This window comes from Micropterus dolomieu, linkage group LG22 (assembly GCF_021292245.1).
Source record: "Micropterus dolomieu isolate WLL.071019.BEF.003 ecotype Adirondacks linkage group LG22, ASM2129224v1, whole genome shotgun sequence".
NCBI lineage: Eukaryota > Metazoa > Chordata > Actinopteri > Centrarchiformes > Centrarchidae > Micropterus > Micropterus dolomieu.
The window spans coordinates 3,504,928-3,527,264 of NC_060171.1; the positions used below are offsets into that span (position 1 = coordinate 3,504,928).

The 22,337-nt window shown below is 42.3% G+C and overlaps 1 protein-coding gene across 6 annotated transcripts in view; it reads left to right on the top strand.

The window, feature by feature from the left end:
- The window catches only part of LOC123961804 (voltage-dependent calcium channel subunit alpha-2/delta-4-like), a 160,933-nt gene that overhangs the window by 52,474 nt on the left and 86,122 nt on the right, over positions 1-22,337 (top strand). For 2 of the 6 annotated variants that reach the window (XM_046037511.1, XM_046037513.1), the window contains one exon: positions 19,594-19,776. The exons of 2 other annotated variants lie outside the window; for them this stretch is intronic. In XM_046037511.1, coding sequence (XP_045893467.1) covers positions 19,655-19,776 — 122 coding nt within the window. In that variant the 5' untranslated portion in view covers positions 19,594-19,654. Of the gene's footprint in view, positions 1-13,306; positions 13,333-19,362; positions 19,482-19,593; positions 19,777-22,337 lie in introns of those variants that run through there. 2 more of the 6 variants (XM_046037512.1, XM_046037514.1) reach the window with 2 other exon arrangements.

Here is a 22,337-nt window from a genome sequence, read left to right on the forward strand (position 1 = left end):
TGATCACAACATCATGTTAGACAGACTGAGGCACTGGGTGGGGATCTCTGGTACTGCCCTAGAATGGTTTTCATCCTACCTGTCAAATAGAAAGTTTTGCGTGTCTGTAAACAACTATGTCTCTTCGTTCTGTCCAGTTAAATATGGTGTGCCTCAGGGGTCGGTCTTAGGACCCATTTTGTTTTCCTTGTATCTGCTTCCTCTTGGACATTATCCATAAACATGGTATTTCTTTTCATATTTATGCTGATGACACACAAATATACTTGCCCGTCAGATCCACAGACTCTGGAATGCTGAGTTCACTTAACAACTGCCTTTGTGAAGTTACAAAATGGATGTCAAATAATTTCCTCCAGCTGAACTCAGACAAAACAGAAATCCTGGTCATCGGGTCCCAGCAGATTGCTGGTTCCCTAGTAAATCACATTAAGCCTGTGGCAAAGGACCTTGGTGTTTGGTTTGATAGTAATTTAAATTTCGAGCAGCACACCACAAAGCTTGTTCATGTTTTTATCAACGTCATCAATTTTGGCAAAATATCTGCCTTTGAGCTGTGTTTGTCTTGTGCTTTTTCTTATCTATAGATATTTTTTCTTTTTAGAAATACTCCACATTTTTTTCTGTTTCTACATAACACCTTACCATTGTTTATTAGAAATAGATTATTCACTGCCAGCGCACCTGCAGAGCAGCCGCCTCACACTAAACCAGTATACCAGCCTACATGTCAAATCTTGTTTGATGATTCAAATCATTGACGTTCAAGAGGCAGACCTCACGCTATTTATCAAAACCCAAAGACACTTACTTGAGCTGCATCTTTTCTCTATACACCTGTCTGTTTTGTTTTTATAGGACAGTTCAGATTAAGAGATGACATGAGACAAAGGTCCGTAACTGTGTTTGAACTGGAGACATTACAGGTACACGGCATGAATCTCAGAGCACGGGGACACCTGGATGTCCCAGCTAAACCTATCTCAACAACTTTTGACAACACGATGTTGATTTTCTAATCCTTGAAACTTTAAGAATCTGGTAGATATATAGTCATTTTCTGGATGGCAATCTTGACTCTGAAATGTAAAGACTGATCTCAGACATGATAGCAGCATTGATTTAATTTTTAGCCCTTTTCTGCTGCTGCTGTGACTTCCTCTTTAGGATTACTTTTATACCTTCTGACAAGCCACAGATAATATCACATCTATACTGCGAGATGGTAAAGTAGCTTGTCTGCCTGCTGGCCGAGCTGTTCGGGAGTTAACCTGAAGGTCTGTGGATGAGCACTTTGAAGTATGGCCTTTCAACAGCAGCAGCGGGCGACCGCTGAGCTCAGGATTAGTTTTGGTCAGACCTTCACCGTGAATCATTTTTACCACAGAGAATATATTGATTTCCACAGGAAGATGTTAAAACCCCTGAAAATTGTGGTGGGTAACAGGACACCCCGCAGCAGAGAGGGGATTTCTGCCACTCTGAAGGCCTCTTGTGTGTTAATCGTCCACTCAGTCTGCAGAATCTGAGCGTCGTGCCAAGTTGGAATCCTTTTATTGATAGTTTGAAGCGGCGGAGCGGGAGGTCGCGGCCATGCCAGAGGTTTAAAGCTGGTCTGGAGCTGGGTTAGTCCAGCTGGAAATGACCTCTGAGGGGAAAAGGTCATGGTTGATTTGACTTTCTGTTTATGTTAATCTATAAACCACTAGCTCTGATTAGGGCTGGGCGATATGGCGGGCATGTTTACTATTTTTAGTAACATAGCTTGTTTCTTACTTCACCTTTTTAATTATACTTCATTCTCCATCTTAAGAATCACTCACATATTGAATTCGCCTCCTTCAGTTCTCTTCCCACTCACAGACCTAACGTACCTCTGCTGCAAACACGCCATTACCAGTACCCACTCAACTCTCCTCGACTCGGTTTGGCCGTCCTCCGTTTTCCATTGCAGATAGTACCCGGAGATAGCGCCCCCCAATGTAGCTGGTCGTCATAGCGACGCCACACACAACTGCCGTCACGTAACGTTCAATGTGACACACACACCAGCGACGCACACACAGCTGTCTCTTGATTTGAGTTGTAACGTTTCAACATTACTCAGAATGTAAAGACAGATAAGACGGGGGTGATACGGGAAAAAGTACCTGGTAGCGGGTACACGTACAACTTTAACACAATGGGAAAACCAAAAAAAGGCGAGTCGAGCTGGTACCGCGCAGTGGAAAAGGGGCTTTACCGTCTCTCCCTCCCTGCATGTCCGCTTCGGTGACTTTGTGCATCAGTAGTAGGCTAAGCTGTATAAAGTCACCAAAAAAAAAAACCTTGTCTTCTGGACTTTTCCTCCCGCGACTCCCTTCACAGCAGCAGCTGAGCCGCATTTTGAGGAGGCATGTTGACAACGTAGCCTATCAAAACAAAACCAACGTGGTGGCTAACAAATAACATCTGACTGGTGTGTTCATTGTCGCTTTACCTGGTCCGCTCTTGTAAAATATCTACTGTGTTTCTCTGATAAATACTACAATGTGTCGCCTAACCTGGGCGGACCGCTGAAGTAAAGTGCATGTGTGGGGAAACACTGACTGAACCGTTGCTTTTCTTTGTAATAGCCAGGTCTCAGGTCTCGACCCTGCACTGTGTCTCCCCCCATCTTGTTAGAGACTTTGTGAGTAGAGGGAGGGCCGGGCCTGCACGGTGAGGGAGAGAGAGGAGCAAACGCCGGCAGGACTTTACAGAAACATATTAATTAACTCAATATCAAACTATATCAGTATAAACGGTATTGTCCAATTTCATATCTCTTTTGAAATCAAATCGGCATACCTCATATACCGATATACCGCCCAGCCCTAGCTCTGTTGTTGTTTTTCGGTCAAACCTTTGTTGCTGTTGCACAGTGGAGGATGCGATGATGTGTGCAGAGCAAGGCACTAACAATGCCGAGGTTAGGTTTTTCACAACATCACTGAAATGGGAACCTACATTTTCTTCCAAATATGCATCGACTAATTGAGCCTTTTTAGATTGTCACTGTGTCAGATTCGCAAGTCTCAGTCATAAATTTTTGCAGTGACTACCAATATATTGTGTAGTATCTCACCCCATTGGATCCTTTTTCACAATAGCAACAAATTCACCTCACATCGGAGCTTAATACAGTGAAGATCACATTCAGTATGAATGAGACCGACAGCTTACAACTCCTGCTAACAACTACAGCTAGAGGGCTGAATCATTACATAAATTATATGTTGATGTATTACAGTATGTCGGCTCATACTTTTAAAATTGCAGCACAGATTAGGGTTTAGGTATTTTAAAAACAATGTCTCTGTTACAAAGTTTGTCCACCCTCATTGATTTTTAAATGATTTACCCTTTAAAATGTTCTGTTCAGTATCATCATGGTCACCGTTGAAACTTGTATCAAGATTTTCTGTTATGTTTATATTGAAAAAAGTTAAATAGATATAAATATCATTGTTTTTTTAAAAACCCACACAAATATCAAAATAAATATTTGCCTTAAAAAATCCAGCTACTGTGACGACCAAAACTGATATATTCATATTTATGAAAACATAAAATGTAGGGCTGAACAATTAATTGCATTTGCAATATTATCGCGATATGATAAAACCAGATTTTCCAATTGCAAAGGCTGCGTGTGGTCACATGACACGTGAGAGTAAACCAGTCTGCACAGGAAGCATCAACTAATACACATTACGCTGTATTCACGTGTTGTTGTACAACGGCCTTAAGCTTGACAGAAGCTGATGCTAAAGAAACTTAAGTGTCACACAGGGAATGAAAGTAGCACCCGCCGGGCCATCCTCCGCTTTGACGGACAGGAAAAATGAACCACAGAAAGACACGTGTAGTAAGGTAAGCGTATTGTGGCGATCGGTATCAGCCAAAGTACACACAGCCACCAGTCGGCTCAGGAAATATCTGTGGAACGGCCTTTCAAACCTAACGCACAAGTCTGAAAGAGGCCCAGTCTGTCCTAAATCACAGCCGCTGCTTACCGCCATCAGATGCTACGGGGGAGGGGAACTCGTCTATTCAACACGAGAGGCGTCACTTGGTTTTATTTTCGTTGGCCAACTGTTCAATTGAACCTCAAACTGAGTATTTTTTGTGGTTTCCGAGATGGACTGGTGATTGAACTGTGGGTTTTGTATTGAGCGCTTAATGTATAATACACTGTTGTGAGCTTTGTTTTTCTTGTGATATGTAGGTAGGACTACCTGATAATATATATATAATATAAATTTAATGCCATGTCTTGACTCTCAAATTATCTTTCTCATATTATTATAATTTGATATTTCTTCTCCACCATTGCTCATAATAATAATAATTCATGCAATTCTTGCATCACCTAATTTCATCATAACACAGTCCTGGCCTACAAGAAAGAAGAGTGTTTATATAATGTGTTGCTCATACTACACACTGATTTACTGCTTGTCCGTTTTGAATAAGGAGGTAAAGAGCATAAAAATTAATCGCATATTAAATTGCAATATTGGTAAAAAGAAATCGCAGTTAGATTATTTTCCAAAATCGTTCAACCCTAATAAAATGTGAATTATTAATTATGACTCCTGAAATGACGATGGATGGATGGATGGACTCCTGAAATCATCCTAAAGTAAAAAGTGAAGTTGCTGTACTTTGAGATGCCATCAGCAAAGCTTAGCTCTAAACTGTCCCCTAAAAAGCCCATAAAATACACTTTTTTATAACAGTGACAATGACGGTAACCAATGTTTATGCCCAACCCCTGTGGGAAAATATTTCTGAGTCAGCTGGAGTTGTTAATCTTATATTTGATTCATGGTGAATAATTGCACAATGCCCCATGTTTTATTTTCCTTCAAAATTATGGCATATGTGGTTCAGTTTGATTAGACTTTCAGTTTTCAATAAAATGCTTAGATTTGGTATTTATATTGAAAAATTAAAAATCTAGATACAGCACTGTGAATACAAGTTCTGTTTACCCTCCATAATATATGAGAGTGACATGTGAAGCAGACCTCCTGTGGAATAAAAACACTGTTACTGATATTTCAGGCGTGACTGTTGCAGACATCTGTGTGCCAAACATTAGGCATTGTTGAAGAGTCATACAGTATCTGGTGTTGAAGTCCAGAAGGTCTGACGAACACAAGAAACATTTTAACTGTGAAACTGAATCATCACCTCTGAACGCTGCCACGAGTAACTGACCTCTGATTCAGTTTGGAGGAATCTGTGTTCTGGATGAACAACATGTGGTCAGAGACTTTATTGTTCAAAGCCGCAGAACTCTATTCCACTCGTGTTGGTTGACATTGAGTAAACCCACAAAAACACACACGATGAGTTGATCTGGTCTCTTTTTCTTTCTCTTAAAAAGGTCCACACTCGTTTGGCTTCCATTAAAATTAAATCACTACAGAAGAAGACTCTTTTCCCGTCTTCGGTGAAGATGTAAAGACAGTATGTGACCCGACTGTAACACAACGCGACCCTTTGCTTCCTTTAACAGGCGAATGAAACTGCATCTGGGGGTCGATCAGCAGTGAAGCTCTTTGTTTTTGGGTGGATTTGTTTATCGAGCTCTCACTTCAGAATAGGAAAACCATCTAACGGGCTCTTTAATGAGGTGATTTTACGCGGAAGGCAAGTACAGCGTTGCGGGCCGCCACGAGGACGACTTTACGAGTGACCACACAGGGTGGCGGTGTGCAAGCGGCCTCGGTTTGATGGAGGGCCCCGATCTTTACTGCGAGTCTGTTTGGAGGATCGGGTAGACGGGGTGAAGAGATGTTGGCGTCTCTGTGATGATGTTTAAGGTTTAACAGATGAACAACTGCTGCAGTTACGGTTGTTGATCGTCAGTGCGGAAATGACCTTTCCTCCTCGGCCAGGACATGTCCCAACAAATCCTCATATCCAAAGAAGAAAAAAGACTTGAAAAGAGGCTGGCAAACAGCTTTATCAGACATTTCAGTCTTTCAAAGAACTTCCTCATCCAAAGGATCAGATCTTTTCTTCATTATTTATACTATGGTGGCTGTTGCAGCAGATGTACCTCCACCAAGACTTGCAGAAGTGTCGTAAAAGGATCACTTCATGTTTAGGCAACTAAAAGTACTCGATCAGATCTCAGCTTTGGAGCCAATTCCAGCTGACATCGGGCAAAAGGTGGAGTACACCCTGGACAGGTCGCCAGCAGGGTTGGGCGATGTCTACAAAATTTCCATCGGACGACGTCTACATTAAAACATCGGGATGGACGATGGCATCGGTGGAAATTTTACAAGCAGGGACCAGGTGAACACACAGGGTGCAGATGTTGGTTTTGGTTGTTTGATAGGCTCCGTCATTAACAAGCCCGCAAGCGGCTCACCTGCTGCCGTGATAACGGATCGCGGGTGGAAAAACACGGAAAAAAGAAGAGTTCTGTGTCTTTTAGGCGACTTTATAATACGTACTGCTGATGGAGAAAGTGGAGTAGACGGGCAAGGGGGGAGACGGAGAGAGGCGGGGCAAGCCGGTGTGTTTCACTGAGGTGTAGGCCTCTTGAGTGAGATTTAAAATTTATAATAATAATGTTTGTGGTGATTAAAACCTGCTTTCACATGACGGTATTATGTGAAAAATTTAATTTCTTTTTGCCCGGGGGCGGTTTTACAATCACGATGCCTGCTCAAACATTGCTTGTTGGTGGGAGAAACGTCTGGTATTGGAGCCATAAGGTTCGTACACCCAACCATCCGTCCACCCACCTCTTCCATGAGACGTTTGAGGACAGCCACCTGCAGCGGATCCCTTCACCTCTGGTTGAAGCCACCATTTTTGGTTTCAGAAGAAAACCTGCAGATTGTCGAAGCTCAGCAGAATGAAAACAGTAGAGCCTTTTAATAGAATCAATGCACACGTTTCTCTCTTTTATAAGGGATCCATGGCAGACTTTTTTGAATATTTGAACTTTCGTCAAACTTACTGCCCTTTTGAGTCAGCTCCATCATGTTTTCTGGGCGAAGGGGTTTTCTGCACGCTGTCTCTGAGCAGCGGAGGCGGCAGCAGCAGTAGCAGCAGTGAAGTGACAGCTCCAGGTGGCGGTGCAGGGCTTCAGAGTGGACAAGAGGCCGAACAGCAACTGTTGGCCCAACGCTGGCAGATAAATAATAAACCAACTGTGAGCTCGGCACTGCTCTTCAGGAAGAACAGAGAACAAGACGTGCTACAGAGGAAGGAGGAGGGCAGCAGTTTAAACCTCTGCACTTGCGGTTTGGCACAGATCGATCAGGCCTGGATTTTAAATTAAACAGATGTCACCATGAATACTTCAACTTTTGAGCAACACGATATGGACAGAAGTGATGTAATACGTGGGGGGATCAGCCAGTAAGCCGAGGAGCATGTGCAAAAGGTCAACTATCACAGCGATGCTGCACTACTGCATAGATCCTGTATGTAGGGAGATACTTTACTCCAGTTTTTTTCATTCTTACAGTTACTTTTGTTCTATAATGCGTGCTGTGTTTAGTTTTTATTTAACTTGACTTTATGTGATGTTTTTAATATCAAAGCTTTATGATGTCATAAGAAAACGGTGAAGGATCACGATGCATTCTGGGCAAGACTTGAGTTGCAAAGTGGCGGGAGCTATGTCACACCCCTGCTTCCAGGAGTAAAAGTTCCCATTCATTTCCCCATAGACAATGTTGCGTGACAGATAAAACACTTCTAAAACATCGGTATTATAAAATATCTGGTTCTGGCCTGTGGACATAAAAACACAGGGGGGAGTTAACTACAACTCCCATGGTGCATTTCAACTAGAAAAATCCAGTTTCCGATAATACAATTGTGCGCAATAACTGAGGGTGAAAGCTAAAGTTTGTGGTGTTTAGAAAAATAAAATTTGCAGCTTAAATTAATGTACTTTCAGATTCTGGGTCAGTTTTGGATGAGCCGTGTTTTGTTCACATATTCAGGGACATAGCATTTGGAATTTGCTACCGCTCTGCTTCACACGTCAGCAGTGGCTGAGGCTTATTGGGACACTGAATGGAGAGAAAAAATAATTAATATTAACAGAACTATGAAGAATTGTTTGGTGTGTTACAATCATCCAGTCAGGAGCCGGTGTGAAGTCCACAGTGACACTCGTCCTGCATGTTTACTCTTAATATACTGCATCTTCAGATTACAGTACATGTTTATATATTTATGCATTTATATTTTAATAAATGTTTTACCTGCAGTAATGGTTTTAGTCCTGCTGGCCTTGTGGGTTTGGTGATGCTGGGATTTTTCGTCTTGTGCCATCAAAATCTACACCTTTCCAGAATTTGGATTTGTGACTAAATACCACTAAAAGTAATGAAATTCCCATCGGCCTCAGCTGTACTCTGTGGTTAGTGCTGATTAGCACCGCTGTGTCAACAGTCACTTAACGTGGCTGTAGAACTGGATTTGTAGTAAGGTGTTAACGGGACCTGCTGCAAAGTTTGAGATTTCCTGTTGAGTGTCGGATATCGCCGCTGCAAAACTTGAGGGATGTATCGTACGTGATCGGGCCTAATTGCAGCTAAATTAGTATGTGTTTATAAAAGCTGATAAATGACCGTAACAAAAGAAACCGTGAGAAGGATCCTTCAGTCATGTTATCGCTGCATAGTTTGTCCACCAGAGGGCACTCAACAACAACTGAACCCCGTTGGCACACAAAACGAAGCAGTCAGCTGATCGAGTCAAGCAGAGCATACGAGATCCCACGCCGGCGATCATCTGTGTCCACGTTAGTGTGTTTCTGAAAAGAAGAACATATGATTTGAGAATCAGTCTTAAAAATCCCATATTGCGCGGGCTTAACTTCCTTTTAAAGTAGAGTCTCATATGAAGAGAGAAGCACCACATGTTGTTTTTATAGATAGTTATCTATGGAAAGTAGAAAAGTAACTCGGGTGTTACGCAGTTTTGTTGTTTCCTGCTCATTTGACTGCAGTTACAAAGAGTCTTAAAGTCTCTGAGCTTGAATAAAGTTCTCCCTGTAAGCTAGCAGGTGGATGAGTCACTTACTTTGCGAGACAGATTGACAGCTGCTGGTTTTGATGCTCTGTCTCGACAACAGATCACGTGTTAGTGATAAACGGCTTGACGCTCAAACTGTGACACGTTCCATCTGAACGGGGCTTCAGAGGGTGAAGCAGCTGGGTGACATGCAGCCCAGGGGTGAGGCAGGGGGGGAGGTGTTGTGGTGGTAGTAAGTTGCCCCCCCCCCCCCCCTCCAGATGCCCCACGTTGACAGAGGCCCCCGCCATCGGCCGCAGCAGGACACTTGGCACTGACGCGAGTTGTCGGTTCTCCTCGAGGCCGGAGCGTGCCAGGCGACAGCTGCAGGGCTCAGGAACGCTACGCATAACAACCCCCCCCAAAAAATTACCCCCATCACCCCCTCAAACCCCTCTATAACCCTCCATCCACGCCAGGCCACGCGGGGCAACATCCTGCTCAATACGACCATTGTTGTGCTCTAAGCCCTCCATATCAGAGGGATGAAACCCCCTCCTCCACACACACACACACACACACACACACACACACACACACACGGTCTTGAGTGTGGTAGTGTGTTAACATGAGGCTGAGGATGATGGACTGGACTTTCATAGCCCAGCAGCTGTTTGCTTTGTAGACATTCAGGATTCAGCGGGAGAGAGAATCAGTCGTTCAGAACAGTACAGAGATTCATACCGATGGTTAGGGATGCACCAAATGTTCGGGCACCGAAATTAATCGGCCCAAAATAGCAAAAAAAGCACTTTCGGTGTTTGGCCAAATAAGTCAAAAGACCGATTAAATTTTACCGAACAATTACGTTGACATGTCGGCAGTGTGGAAGCATTTTAACGTGTCCGAAAAAGACGCAAAAATCGCCGTTTGTTGCTGTCAGACGCTGTTTTGCTGAATTGTCTCCTAGCACATCCGCTCCATCTGTGTCTGACTTCTTAGAAAAGGCAACGAATGGTCCGCTTTGAGTGTTCCTGTCACTCGTTTGTGAGAAGGCGATAAAACCTAAAATTGGAGTGCACGTGTATTCAAGCCTTTATGGTAAATCCACAGAAACTGACCAGTGCGAGCTAACAGGCAGGTTAGCGACTTTATCCTGTCATTTTCTCTCTTTACCAAACAAGTGTTGCAGTAGGAGAGTGCTACCTGAAGAGAGGCTGTGAAGTCTTCATGTTACACCGTACGAGAATGTACTTGTATAGCGCTTTTCTAGTCTTTTCGACCAAAACAAAGCGCTTTTACACTACATGACTGGTTCATACACTGAGCCAAAGTGCTCAAACGGAAAGTAACATTCACACTCACTCATACACTGGCCAAGGCCAATTCGGGGTTCAGTATCAAGTCACTACCAATCAGTACCAAGGACACTTCAACACGCAACCAGGGGAGCCGGGGATTGAACCGCAGACCTTCCGATTAACGGCCAACCCGCTCTACTTCCTGAGCCACAGCCACATACGACTACAACATACAACGAGGATACAAAATTAAGAGTCTATGCAGTATGGAAATCAAAGATCACTTGGATTATATTCACAGAAAGTATAAAACCTAATACATATGTACATTAAAAGTAAATGGACACATGTAATTTACTTTACTGGACTTTACTTCACCTCTCGGGCCTCGGACCCACCCACCATAGTCTCTCCAAATCCATTAAAAAGCACATTTTGACTATTTATATTCGGCTTCGGCCAAGAATTTTCCTTTCGGTGCATCCCTACTGATCCCTACTGCGTGTGGTAGTTCTGTTACCGACAGTATTTATCAGTCTTTAGATTTTCACCCTGCTGTACAGCCACGTCTTTGCACGATTGACTCCGGTCTCCTAACTGTCCGCTACCTTCCTCTTCATTAGAGCATTTATTCTCCGACAGAAGCCTGTTAGCCACATAGCTAACAGGCTTTGATAGCTTCCTCTGGTTTGGACAAAATGTTACGCCAAAGATTTACTTCATCCCCACCAAGTGATCTGATGAAAAATTATTTGTTTTGAAATTGCGATTTGAAAGAATGCGATTAGCCAATCGTGATTAAAATGTAGTTATACATCACATCTGACCCGTTTTAAACAGTCATGCAGTTACAATTCATTCCGTTGTCGTCCTTGTGTGACAGATCATCTCGCCAATCACAAGCTCCACGCGTCCCCTTTTACGGTCCTACTCACGAATCAGAGTGGGCCGAGGACGTGTACATTTATACAACAACAAACGAAACTAGAGAAAAACATGGGATAATCGCACACTCACACTGACGTGTTTCAGCAGCGGAGCGTTTAGTCTACACGTTAACATGTTGTTGATTTGTCATTTTGTGTGCATCAACTACGGATAACGGCTCTCTGTATCTGCGTTCTTGTCTGTAATTGTGTTCTCGCTCCGCCCGTTTTACCGAAACCTGCAAATGTGGGAGGAGAACACTCAAAGCTGTAAGTTATAATACTGCTGTTCTTGTGTCACATATAGTAGTTTTAAGAGTTTTTTTATACGGGAATATAGTTGTTTAAACTCCAAATATGTGGTTGAATTCTCAAGACAGAGCTGATTTTAAAAAATTGCCACAACGTTTCCGGAGATGTAAGGTCCCGCCGTCATCAAGTCTGCTGCTGTTCCAATTGCTGAATGACGGACTGCGTGCTCCCGTTCCTGGGAGTTTGTACTCCAGAGCCAAACTTGCCAAGTCCGAGCTTTAAAGTACAGAAGTCCGAACTTGGCGAACTCTGTATTGAGAAACAGCCTGTGAGCCCGTTCCGTTCTCTGCAGGCTGACGTTACATATCCACATGGAGCATTTCAGAATAAGAGCGTTTTGCCTGCCTGATTTTGCTGACTTGTTCAGATTTTGCTCATTTGTTCAGTTGTCCTTGATTTATGTTCTACTATCGTTAAGTAGGCTACGTAGTGAAAGTGTTTGGGTTTTTTTTGTCTGTTTTAACTGTGTGATTTGTACGATCGGGAGTTTGCAAAGGGTGTTTTCTTTTGAAAATTGATTAAAGAAAAAATTGCAAATCAAATCGTAATCGCAATATAATTAGATTTTTTTTCCCCCCAAATCGTTGAGCCCTGCTAAGGTTAGAGAAAGAAGGTATTGGTATTTTGTAGCAAATAGGATGTGAACAGCAGTCTTCTGTTGATCCACTTACCCGCTCCGATCTCCTCTTTATAGATTTTGTGGCTGTTTAACATCACACTACTTCATGACAGATATTAGTCATAATGACCACTTGAGATCTTCGTCAGGTAAACATAAACAGGTTGGTGGCGTACAGGTTCAAGGCCAGCCACAAGCAGCAGTGTTCCTGCATTTTAACAAAGTTAAACAACTTTTACCTTGTTTTTATAGCTTCCCAAAAGCTTAATTTGTCCATAATAATAAATCTCACAAGCGCTCTTTCCTTAAGTCCTTTTTTCAACGTTGTGTTTGTAATATCTGCTGTTTGAAACGTCTACAGTGTTCCCACAGATATGTCTGAAACGATTGTTCTTATCTTGACTTGAGAAAGGTTTTGTTTTAAGTAAGGGTTTAAGTCGCATGTCAGTGTGATTTTTAAATTAAGTTGTGGTTTTACTTTACTTACTCTATTGAACATGTTTGTCTCAGTCCGACTGGTGTGGAACAACAACAGCGTGTTTGTGAATGAAGCACAAACATCATGTAAAATAAAACTCTAAGAAAGAGTTACTCAGCATTAACTAAATAACTGTATTTACTGACAGTGAGAGCAGCACTTGTGTACATGGAGGAAGGAGGTTATGTAACTGGCGTGGACACTATCTGACCTCTGAGGCGACCGGCGTGAAAATCTGAAGCTGCTCGTCCAATCAGGTGTAAAGAAAAATGTTGTTCTGTATCGCACAGTGAAACATGTTTAACTCATTTTCTGTATTTGTTTTGTTAGTTAGAGGTTCAAGGGTTGATTCAAGTCCTGAGATGTGTATGTGACATGATCACGGCTGCAACTGGTAAATCCGTTAACGAGGGCTAAACGGTTTGTGAGATGGGTGGGTGGGTGTGTCAGTGAACCAATCTAACTGTGTGATTTACTCCCATATCTGACACTGAGACCACACTGTTACCAGATCCTCCAGGACACCCTGAGTACCTGGAACCCACCTCATCAGCACCTTACAACACACACACACACAGTTGTAAGAAGTGAGGAATGTGCTGGAGTGAGGATTCAGTCGGGGGTCGAAGGACAACTGAACTTCATGACCAGGATCATAAAGATGATGAAGCGGTTTGTGTCTATAAAATTTGATCCGTCACCTCGCTACACTACACTCTTTTAAATTTGTGTTCCGATCAGTACGAACATCATCACATGTTACCTAAACATTTAAAATAATTATTCATGTGTTATTATAGTATATAACATGTTTCTTACATATGTAAGCACAATAGATTGTGGGACAGTACTAGTTGCACACACACACACACACACACACACACTCACTATGTTCCTGACAGATTCCTGTCCTTAGCACATGTGAATAACATGCTTTCACATGTCCAAAGCCCACGTGTGTCTACATATGGGATTTGTCATTTCTTGAAATATGTCTGGAAGTCTTACATTTCACATGTTAACTATCTGAAAACCATTTGTGTCAACATAATGTGAATTTACCTGATGTGAAGTAGAAGACAAAATCGCATGCACTTAATATATACACACACTGAACACAATTATAAACGCAACACTTTTTATTCATCATGAGCTGAACTCAAAGATCTAAGACTTTATTTATGTACACAGAATGCCTCTTTCTCTAGTGGGGAGAACAAGTATTTGATACACTGCTGATTTTGCATGTTTTCCTGTTATTATCATAGATACACTTCAACTGTGAGAGACAGAATCTAAAACAAAAATCCAGAAAATCAGATTGTATGATTTTTAAATAATTAACTTGCATTTTATTGCATACTAAATATTTGATACATCAGAAAAGCAGAACTTTATATTTGGTACAGAAACCTTTGTTTACAATTAGAGATCAGACGTTTACAATACTTATGTCAAGCAATAAAATGCAAATTAATTATTTAAAAAGAACTTCTATCAATATCTTCTCTCCATGTGGGCTTAAAAATTGAGGTTTAAAGTTTCTTTTTGACGTTTGAACAGCAGCTGAGAAAAGCAGTCTGAAGGAATTATATTTGAAACTCAATATAAAGAACTACTGTGTCCTATCAGTATCAGAGTATATATGTCTACAATAATGAACAAGAAATGTGTCTCTCTATTACATAGTTTGTCCACCAGAGAGCACTGACTGAAGTTTATTAATTTATTAGGCCTCAAAAATCTCATTTGGTCCAACAATCATTTAAATGTTTATATTTCTGTAAGATCATTTTGGGTTTTCTTAATGAAGGTCTGTCTATCTGGAACTACAAGGGGAATAACTTCTGTCGTGTAAGACTATTCAACAAGTAACTCAAGTCTGACGTCGTTCAGAGAGATCAATCCAGTGTGAAGTGTTCATTCTCCTGAGTGTGTCTTTGTGACGATTTGGGTTGAAGATTTTGAAATTGAGGACTTTTTACTCCCTCTATTGTATGTTTTATTTGCGGGTTATATCTTGGTTTTTGGATCTCGGTTGGAATCAGGTTTAGGTTTTTCTGCTCCTCACAAGTAGCTGTGTGTGTGTGTGTGTGTGTGTGTGTGTGTGTGTGTGTGTAACTGTAGATTATCATTGTATGTTGTGTCTTTAAACACTAGAGGGAGCTGCTGATTAATTAATCATCAGAGGTTTTGTCTGCAAACTGTATGTTTCAAGTGTTTATGTGAACATTATTTTCATCCTCCCTATTGAGGTTATTTTTATTTTTTAAGAAAAAAATCCCACAAAGAATCTCGCATAGTGTTTGATTTAGGTTTGAAACAGCTGGTAATGTTATCTAAAGGTATCAGGCGTTCAGTATCTATAATGAACAGTTGCCGTATTGATACACGTGATTAGTGTCATTATCATAAGGACCCAGTGTAGATGTGATGATGCAGCAGTCGGTCACAGCGGTGAAGGATCAGATCTTCTCTGGCACACTAATCTATTGATCACGCTGGGGTTATTCCTGTGATTGAAAAATAATGAACTGTGAAACCACCAAAATGCTGCCAGCGGACTGTTATTTTTGTGTTTTTAGATCTAAATACTTCATGACTTGGATGGATGAACGTGGCCTTTAGTAACATCACTAGTAACTTGTAGGTTCTACAGGTTGTAGGAACTTTCCAAGTTAAAGGTGGCAGGCTGTGTTTGAGAAGCTGGGCTCAGACCTCAAACTGATTGTAAGTGGTTTTAAATTTCAGATATACGGAAAATAAGGAGGTAAAACTATTTTGACTATTATAGGAACTGAAAGTGATATTATTCCAAAATTAGTCACTTACGTTTTTTTCACAGCCTGTTAGTATTGTGTTTACGGAGAAAATAATTTTACTACTTTCTAAGTTTGAGAGAGAGATTGAATTGATGGAGATTGAATCATCATGGCTGTTTGATGCTCTGTGTTTTCAGCATTTTATTGTTTATGGTATATGTTATGACCCTGGGGTCATATTTTGTTTATCTCTCACCCTGCATTGTCAGCTGACCTCCTCCCTTAGAGTGTGGCTGCGTCCGAAATGTCTTTTTTTTTTTTTTGCTTAGGAAGGTTCGTAACTGAGTGAAGTGACCTGGATGTATTTCAGTGGCAGCCGTGATAAGAGCTGGTCGAATTCTCTAAAAACTAAGGAAAGGTGCCTCAACACTTCCTTTCATATCTCCTTTAGCATAGGGTACACTGGACCATCCTTTATGTCAACGATAACTGAGACAAATACGAGCTACGTTACTAGTCTTGTAACGTGATCAAAGTGAGAATAATGTTGCAGCGTGTAGCCTAGGCTCACATTATGTATTGCCGGCCTTCAGCAATATCATTAATTCATTTCACTTCAGTCACAGATGCTGACATTAGCCTTAATAAAGGCAATGATCAAGTAGTCCATCTTCTGAACATTGTAGTTTCATCACGGCAGGTCACCTCAGTAACATCCGTCGTCGCATAATTACGTCGCCTAGAAAAGAGAAGTCGGATTCTCAGAGTTTTCCGAAGTCCTTATGAGGTCTCCTTCACATCTTTCAAAGTGGTTAGGAAAGGACACCCTGGATTGGTCCAGCAGAGCTGATTGCTGCCTCCTGATTGGTGGCCTAGGCGACACCAGCCATCTTAAGACCCGTCTGACAGGAAGGCCCAGTCCCAATGTGCCCCCTAAACCCTAAGCCCTGAACCCTCAGACTTAACTGGCGTCACTTGGTAAGTGATTGAGTGCAAAGTGCTGTAAACAGGAACAGCTCTTTGCCACAATATCACCTTTCCTTGACAACGCTGAAACACGGCGCACGCTTTTTATTTTGTGTTTTTACCAGATTTTTAGACGAGAGTGGGCGAGAGGTAAATACATTTGTCAATAATCAATGCACTATTTTGGGTCAAAACAGCATCATTAAGCAATAAATCGTTGGACAAACTAAGGGTGTAATTAGGGGATTGCATTCCTCTGACTTCATGTGTTCTGTGTACCATCTTAAATCAAGGTAAAAAATTAATTCTAACAATTTTAACATCTGCGTTGGTTTCAGTGCTTGTTTGATTTACCGTTATAATGTGGATATGCCGCGATTTTTCTCTAGCTTCCAGGTTTCACTGGGAAACCCTCCGTGTTTCACGTCACAAACGGGCTCAAAATGTCCACGAGCGCACTTGACGATTTGACAGTGGGACAACACCAAGCGCTCACGGACTTACCGGGAACGCGCCTCAAAGTCTGTGAGTCTGAGTTTGGACATTGGGCCAAACTAACGTGTGCATTGTGTGCCTTCATTGTGAGTAGAGAACCTGTGTAGTGATTCTGGTTATTGTCTTTGGCAGCCTTGACTGTTGGCCTAAGCAATTTTGTTTGCTGTGTGTATAGATTTTCTTTGTTGTTTTGGCTGCTAGCAGTTTAGTAGGAGAGAGAAGCCCTTTTTTGTTTGTACCCTTTTCCCCCTGTTTTTTGTGTAGTAGAAGCTCAGTTTAGAGCTGTCTTTTTTCTTTACTTTTTGGTTCAGGGAAGTTTTAAGTTTCTTAGACCATTTTGGTTGTTGTTTTGGGGCACTGCTCATCTCTGAAGACTTCTAGTTTGTACTTTTTCTGGCCTTGCTTGGCAATGGGAAGAGTGGGGAGTGGATATCCCCAGATCCTACATTTTTAAGAGAGGGTGGTATTTTGCAGTTACATGCTAAAAGCAGTAACATCCTTCCACAGACTGGAAAATGTTTACCAGGAAAAGAAAAACTACAGAAAACAGACAGAAACAGCTGAAGAGACTTTTCTGAGGATGTTTATCTTGGTGTCCTCTGCCCTTTAGAAACTTTCTGTCCGAACATGTATCCTTACAGGCCTAGAAAACAACTGTAACTGGACTACTGGGAACTGTCCTCATCTAATTCGTCTGTTTTTGTCTTGAGTGTCGCCGCTGCTGCTAACGATTGTCATTATCGTTTAATCTCTAGATATTTCTATCAATTGATCAATTAATTATGGGATTATTATTATGGGAAAATGCCTCTGAATGCCAGTGAAACTGTTCAACAGCTCAACTCAAGGTGACATTGTCAGATGTTTTGTTTCGTCACTTGTAAGACAAGGAAAAGCAGCTCATTCTTCCAAATGAGAAGCTGGACCCGTCAAATGTTTGGACTTTTTGCTTGAAAAAGACTTAAGTGATTAATCAGTTATCAAAATATTTTCAGATTAATTATTTGTCAATTTACTAATAGACCATTTGTTGCAGCCCCAACCACAATTTGTCCAAAATGACCCGCATCGAGTAACCGATCGAGGCAGCGGTAGACCAGAGTGGTAAAATTGTTTGTGTCAATGGAGTCTGGTGGCTTTAACAAAAGCGATGAAGTGGCTGTTTCTGGTTAAACAAAAAGGATCTTACTCTTTTAATAAAGGTCTGTCTATGAAGGGATTCTTTCCATAATGTTGTCAGACACTTGTGGACGTACTGCGCAAGTTGCCCTTTAATGTTAGAGAAAGATTTTGGTCATAGTTCAGAGAAACCAGCAAAACATGATTTGAACAGCAGTCTTCACACGCACACCTACACCAAAAGAGTTTTGGACTGAGAGACGACCAATATTTTACAAGAGGTCACTTGTGATGAAAATGTAAACATAAGTCATGTTGCTTTTGTTTCTCTGCCAAGGACACAATGCAGAGGAGCAGGGATGATATTGAGATGACGGTGAGCCACAATTGGTCAACAGTTTTGCCTCTAAATACATTTTCATCAGATTAGAAGTCGAGCTGGTCCAGAGTGTAGACTGAAACCTGGGAGTGTGTGTGTGTGTGTGTGTGTGTGTGTTTGTTTTAGTTCGGTGTTATGGTTGCTGTTTTGCTTCCTCCCAAACTAACACACATGTCAGGTATCAGATGCCTGCCTGCCGCTGCCCCTGAGCCCCAGACACTGACCTCAGAGCTGCTGCTCCTCTGAGGTTCAGAGGAGTCAAACTCAGAGGTCGAACAAAGCGTGATTAATATGTACACAGGAGTGTGTGCTTGGTTTTGCTCAGTTATCTCTTGTGTGATTATTCAGTTTGTTGTCTGAGTGTGTGATTCATCTACGTATGTGTATGTGTGTGTATGTGTGTGTGTTTGTGTGTCTCGGGGCATCATGTCGGTGTTGGCCGCCCGCCCTCTCTCTCTTTCGGCAGCCAAACTGAACCTTGGGGATTCTTTTCTTCCGGTTGCTCTGATTGGTTGGAGGAGAGTCTGTCTCAACAAATCGCTCTAATCCTCTTAGATAAAACAGAGCCATCATCCAATCCCCTGCTCCAAACCCTCGTGTCTCTCTCTCTCTCTCTCTCTCCCTCTCTCCCCCCCCCTCCCCTCTCTCTCTCTCTCTCTCTCTCTCTGTGGGGAAGAGGAGTTTTTAATCCAAGTGGATTACGTTGCAAATTGGGTGACAGTGGAGTCGAGCGGCTGCAAAATCTGCTGCAGACTACTGATGTATTTATGTCCTCCTAAATATATGCAAGGTGAAGAAATTAACCCACATATTGAGGCTGGCTTCATGAGGACCAACCTGGAAGAACCTGGAGTAGCTGCAGAGGAAATTTCTTTCTCTCATGTTTTTCCTGTGGAGTCTCTGAGAAGGACCAATTTTTATTTTCACTCAGAGTTTTTCTTCTTTTTGCAACCAAAACTAGATTTTTTTCCTCTCTGTAAGTTTTCCCTGGAAGGAAGTCATTAAAGGTCTTCTGGAAGTTTCTTTAAAGATGATGAGAAGCGACAACAGGAAGCGTTGAGAAGATGCCGTCAGCAGGACGGGTTTATCCACACATGACGGCGAGCGTTCAGGGTCAGAAGCCGACCACCGTGACCGACATCTTCCTCTCGCTTTAGCCAACATGAGGAAGCCGTTTCCTGCAAACTCTTTATGATCCTCTTGAACTTTCAGAGCTGAGCCCAGTTTTTGAAACTGCCTCCAACATTTTTGGATCCGAGCCACGAGGGGCTTGATGTCGGGCGTTGGAAGCAGGATGGAGGGCAGGACGCCGGGATTGAGGAAGCTCCTTGGTATTCTGGGCTTTTTGTGCATGTGGATTACAACTCAGGCTCAGATGAAGATCCCACCGGAGACGTAAGTGCACTTCTTCTACTGGATATCCGCTCCCTGTGTCTCCCACCTGCTGCTGTAGAAAGTTGATCACATCTGCAGTCACACAGAAAGATGCAGGGTTCTCTCAAAAACTTAGTTGGTGAAGTGATTTAACCTCTTAATATGCAGCTGTCTCATTTTTCAAAGGGACTTTACAAGGACTACATGTAGTACAAATCATCCATCTAGATTGTTTCAGCGTGAGTTGCCAAGTTTTACGGATATGGACAGTAGAGATGTCTGCCTTCTCTCGAAATGAAAGGAACTGGATGGCACTGGGCTTGTGGTGATCAAAGTGTCAAACAATATATTTGACAAACGCAGCTGCAGTGTCTCTTTCCAGACATTATGACCCAGTTATTCAAGATAATCCACAGACCTTGTTGTGAGCAGTTTCTTGTATGAACTGCTGGTAGAAAGAACATCGTTGTTACATGAAACTCCTCAAAACAAATCTGTGGATTATCTTCAGTAACCGGGTCATGATTTCAAGATCGCTCTTAAGTTTTTCAAATGTATTTTTTTGGGTTCCTTGAGCAGCCGAGCCGAGTGCCCTATAGTTCCGTTATATAAAAAAAAAAAAAAAGAAGAAAAAGGCTCTATTGCCGATATCTCCAAAACTCGGCAACTCGCACCAAAACTATCTAGCTGGAGAAATGGCTCTACAGGCAAGAGGAAAAATGTATATTTTTGATTGTGGGGTAAACTGTCCCTTCAAGATAATTTTCTTTAGGGCTGGGATTTTCCGTCAAATGGAAACATTCTAGCTGTGCATCATTTTAGACGCTTTCCACATTAGACACACATTTTGTATCTTTGGAAACATTGGGATCTCCATTAGAGGCGGCGTGGTGGTGCAGTGGTTAGCACTGTCGCCTCACAGCAAGAAGGTTCGGCCTTTCTGTGTGGAGTTCACATGTTCTCCCTGTGTCCGCGTGGGTTCTCTCCGGGTTCTCCAGCTTCCTCCCACCATCTAAAGACATGCAGGCTGGGTTAATTGGTGTCTCCAAAATTGTCCTTAACTGTGGATGTGAGCGTGAGTGATTGTCTGTCTGTGTGTGGCCCTGCGATGGACTGGCGGCCTGTCCAGGGTATACCCCGCCTTTTGCCCGATGTAAGCTGGGATTGGCTCCAGCCCCCGGCGACCCTGTCCGCAGGATAAGCGGTTGACGATGGATGGATGGGATCTCCATTAGAATTTATAATAAAGTTTGACGAGTTTGTAATGACAGACACACGTCAAAAAGATTTAATTTTTAAAACCCTGGAACCACACACATCGGCCGATGTCTTTATTTTTATTTGTCCATGCAGCAGTTTGTCCAGAACACAGCACAGTGTTGAAAAACCTATGGTGGCTTCAATAATTTGCTTGTTTGCGGTCTGGTCTGTTAACAGTCCCAATAAAGGGATGCATATACTGTCCAGCAGACCTGAAAGAGCTGCTACCTTCAGCTCATACCCCAGGTCGAACACCCCGAAGGTTACCTCCGTGTAACAACATGGAACAGCCTTCCCCCTGCAGTCGTCTGAGACAACACATCAAGCGGTGTTCATGCCTTCAACGAGAGACTGAATAAACACGTCCTCAGCAAGAGACTGCGATCCTAAACCTCATGACTTCAAACATACATGAATCAGCTTCATATCAGCTTCAGCATCATGACGCTTGTATCTGCGAAAGCAAAATACAAATAAAAAAATGGTTGTCGGGTAGAGCGGAGGGCAACGGGCAACTCCCAGTGTGAACGTGTTGAGCTGTGTGGAAGTGACGCTTCTAGAAAACAGTCCTGACTGGACTTGTTCCAGATAAATTAAGCTTCATATAACAACCTCCCAGAGTGCACTGTGTTTACAAGAAGATTCCTGAGGGAATAAGTTTGTGTCAGCTGATTGCAGTTTTCCCTCTGGACTCACTGAAATCTGCTCTCCTCTGTTTCTGTCCACAACCCAGAGCAGAGAGATCATCTCCAGCGCTCGTGTTACGACTGCTTTAAATGATCTCCTATCAGCTAATTCAACACTAACCAGCACAACTACGCGTCTAACCCCAAACTCAACCTGAAGCTTATTCCAACCTCTAACACCAAGTCTAAATCTACAAACAGGCCTTTGAGGAAGAAAATGTCTTTACTTTTGACATCCTGAGCTCTCACAAAGCGACATGAAAGAAAACACACACAAATACACTTTATTCAGAAGGAAAGGACGACAGCTATGTCACACTTGACACCATTAAAAAACAAAAACGCAATTGACCAGAAGAACTGAACTTTTAACAACATAATAACAAAACAACCAACACATTCTCACTCCCGACACGTCACATATTGACGCTTGGTCAAGGCCCTTTGGCGACGCTTTCTAACACCCCGGGTAGCCCTTTTGCGTCATTTTTAGACATTTAGGGCTCTGCGGTCAAGTTAGCAACGCTTACCAACAACAAATATGCAACGTCAGGTTAGACTTTCAAAATAAAACGCTAGTGTTTCAAAACCTCGCCATTTTAAAATGGCACGTTTTTAAAGTCGTGAAACGTTGCA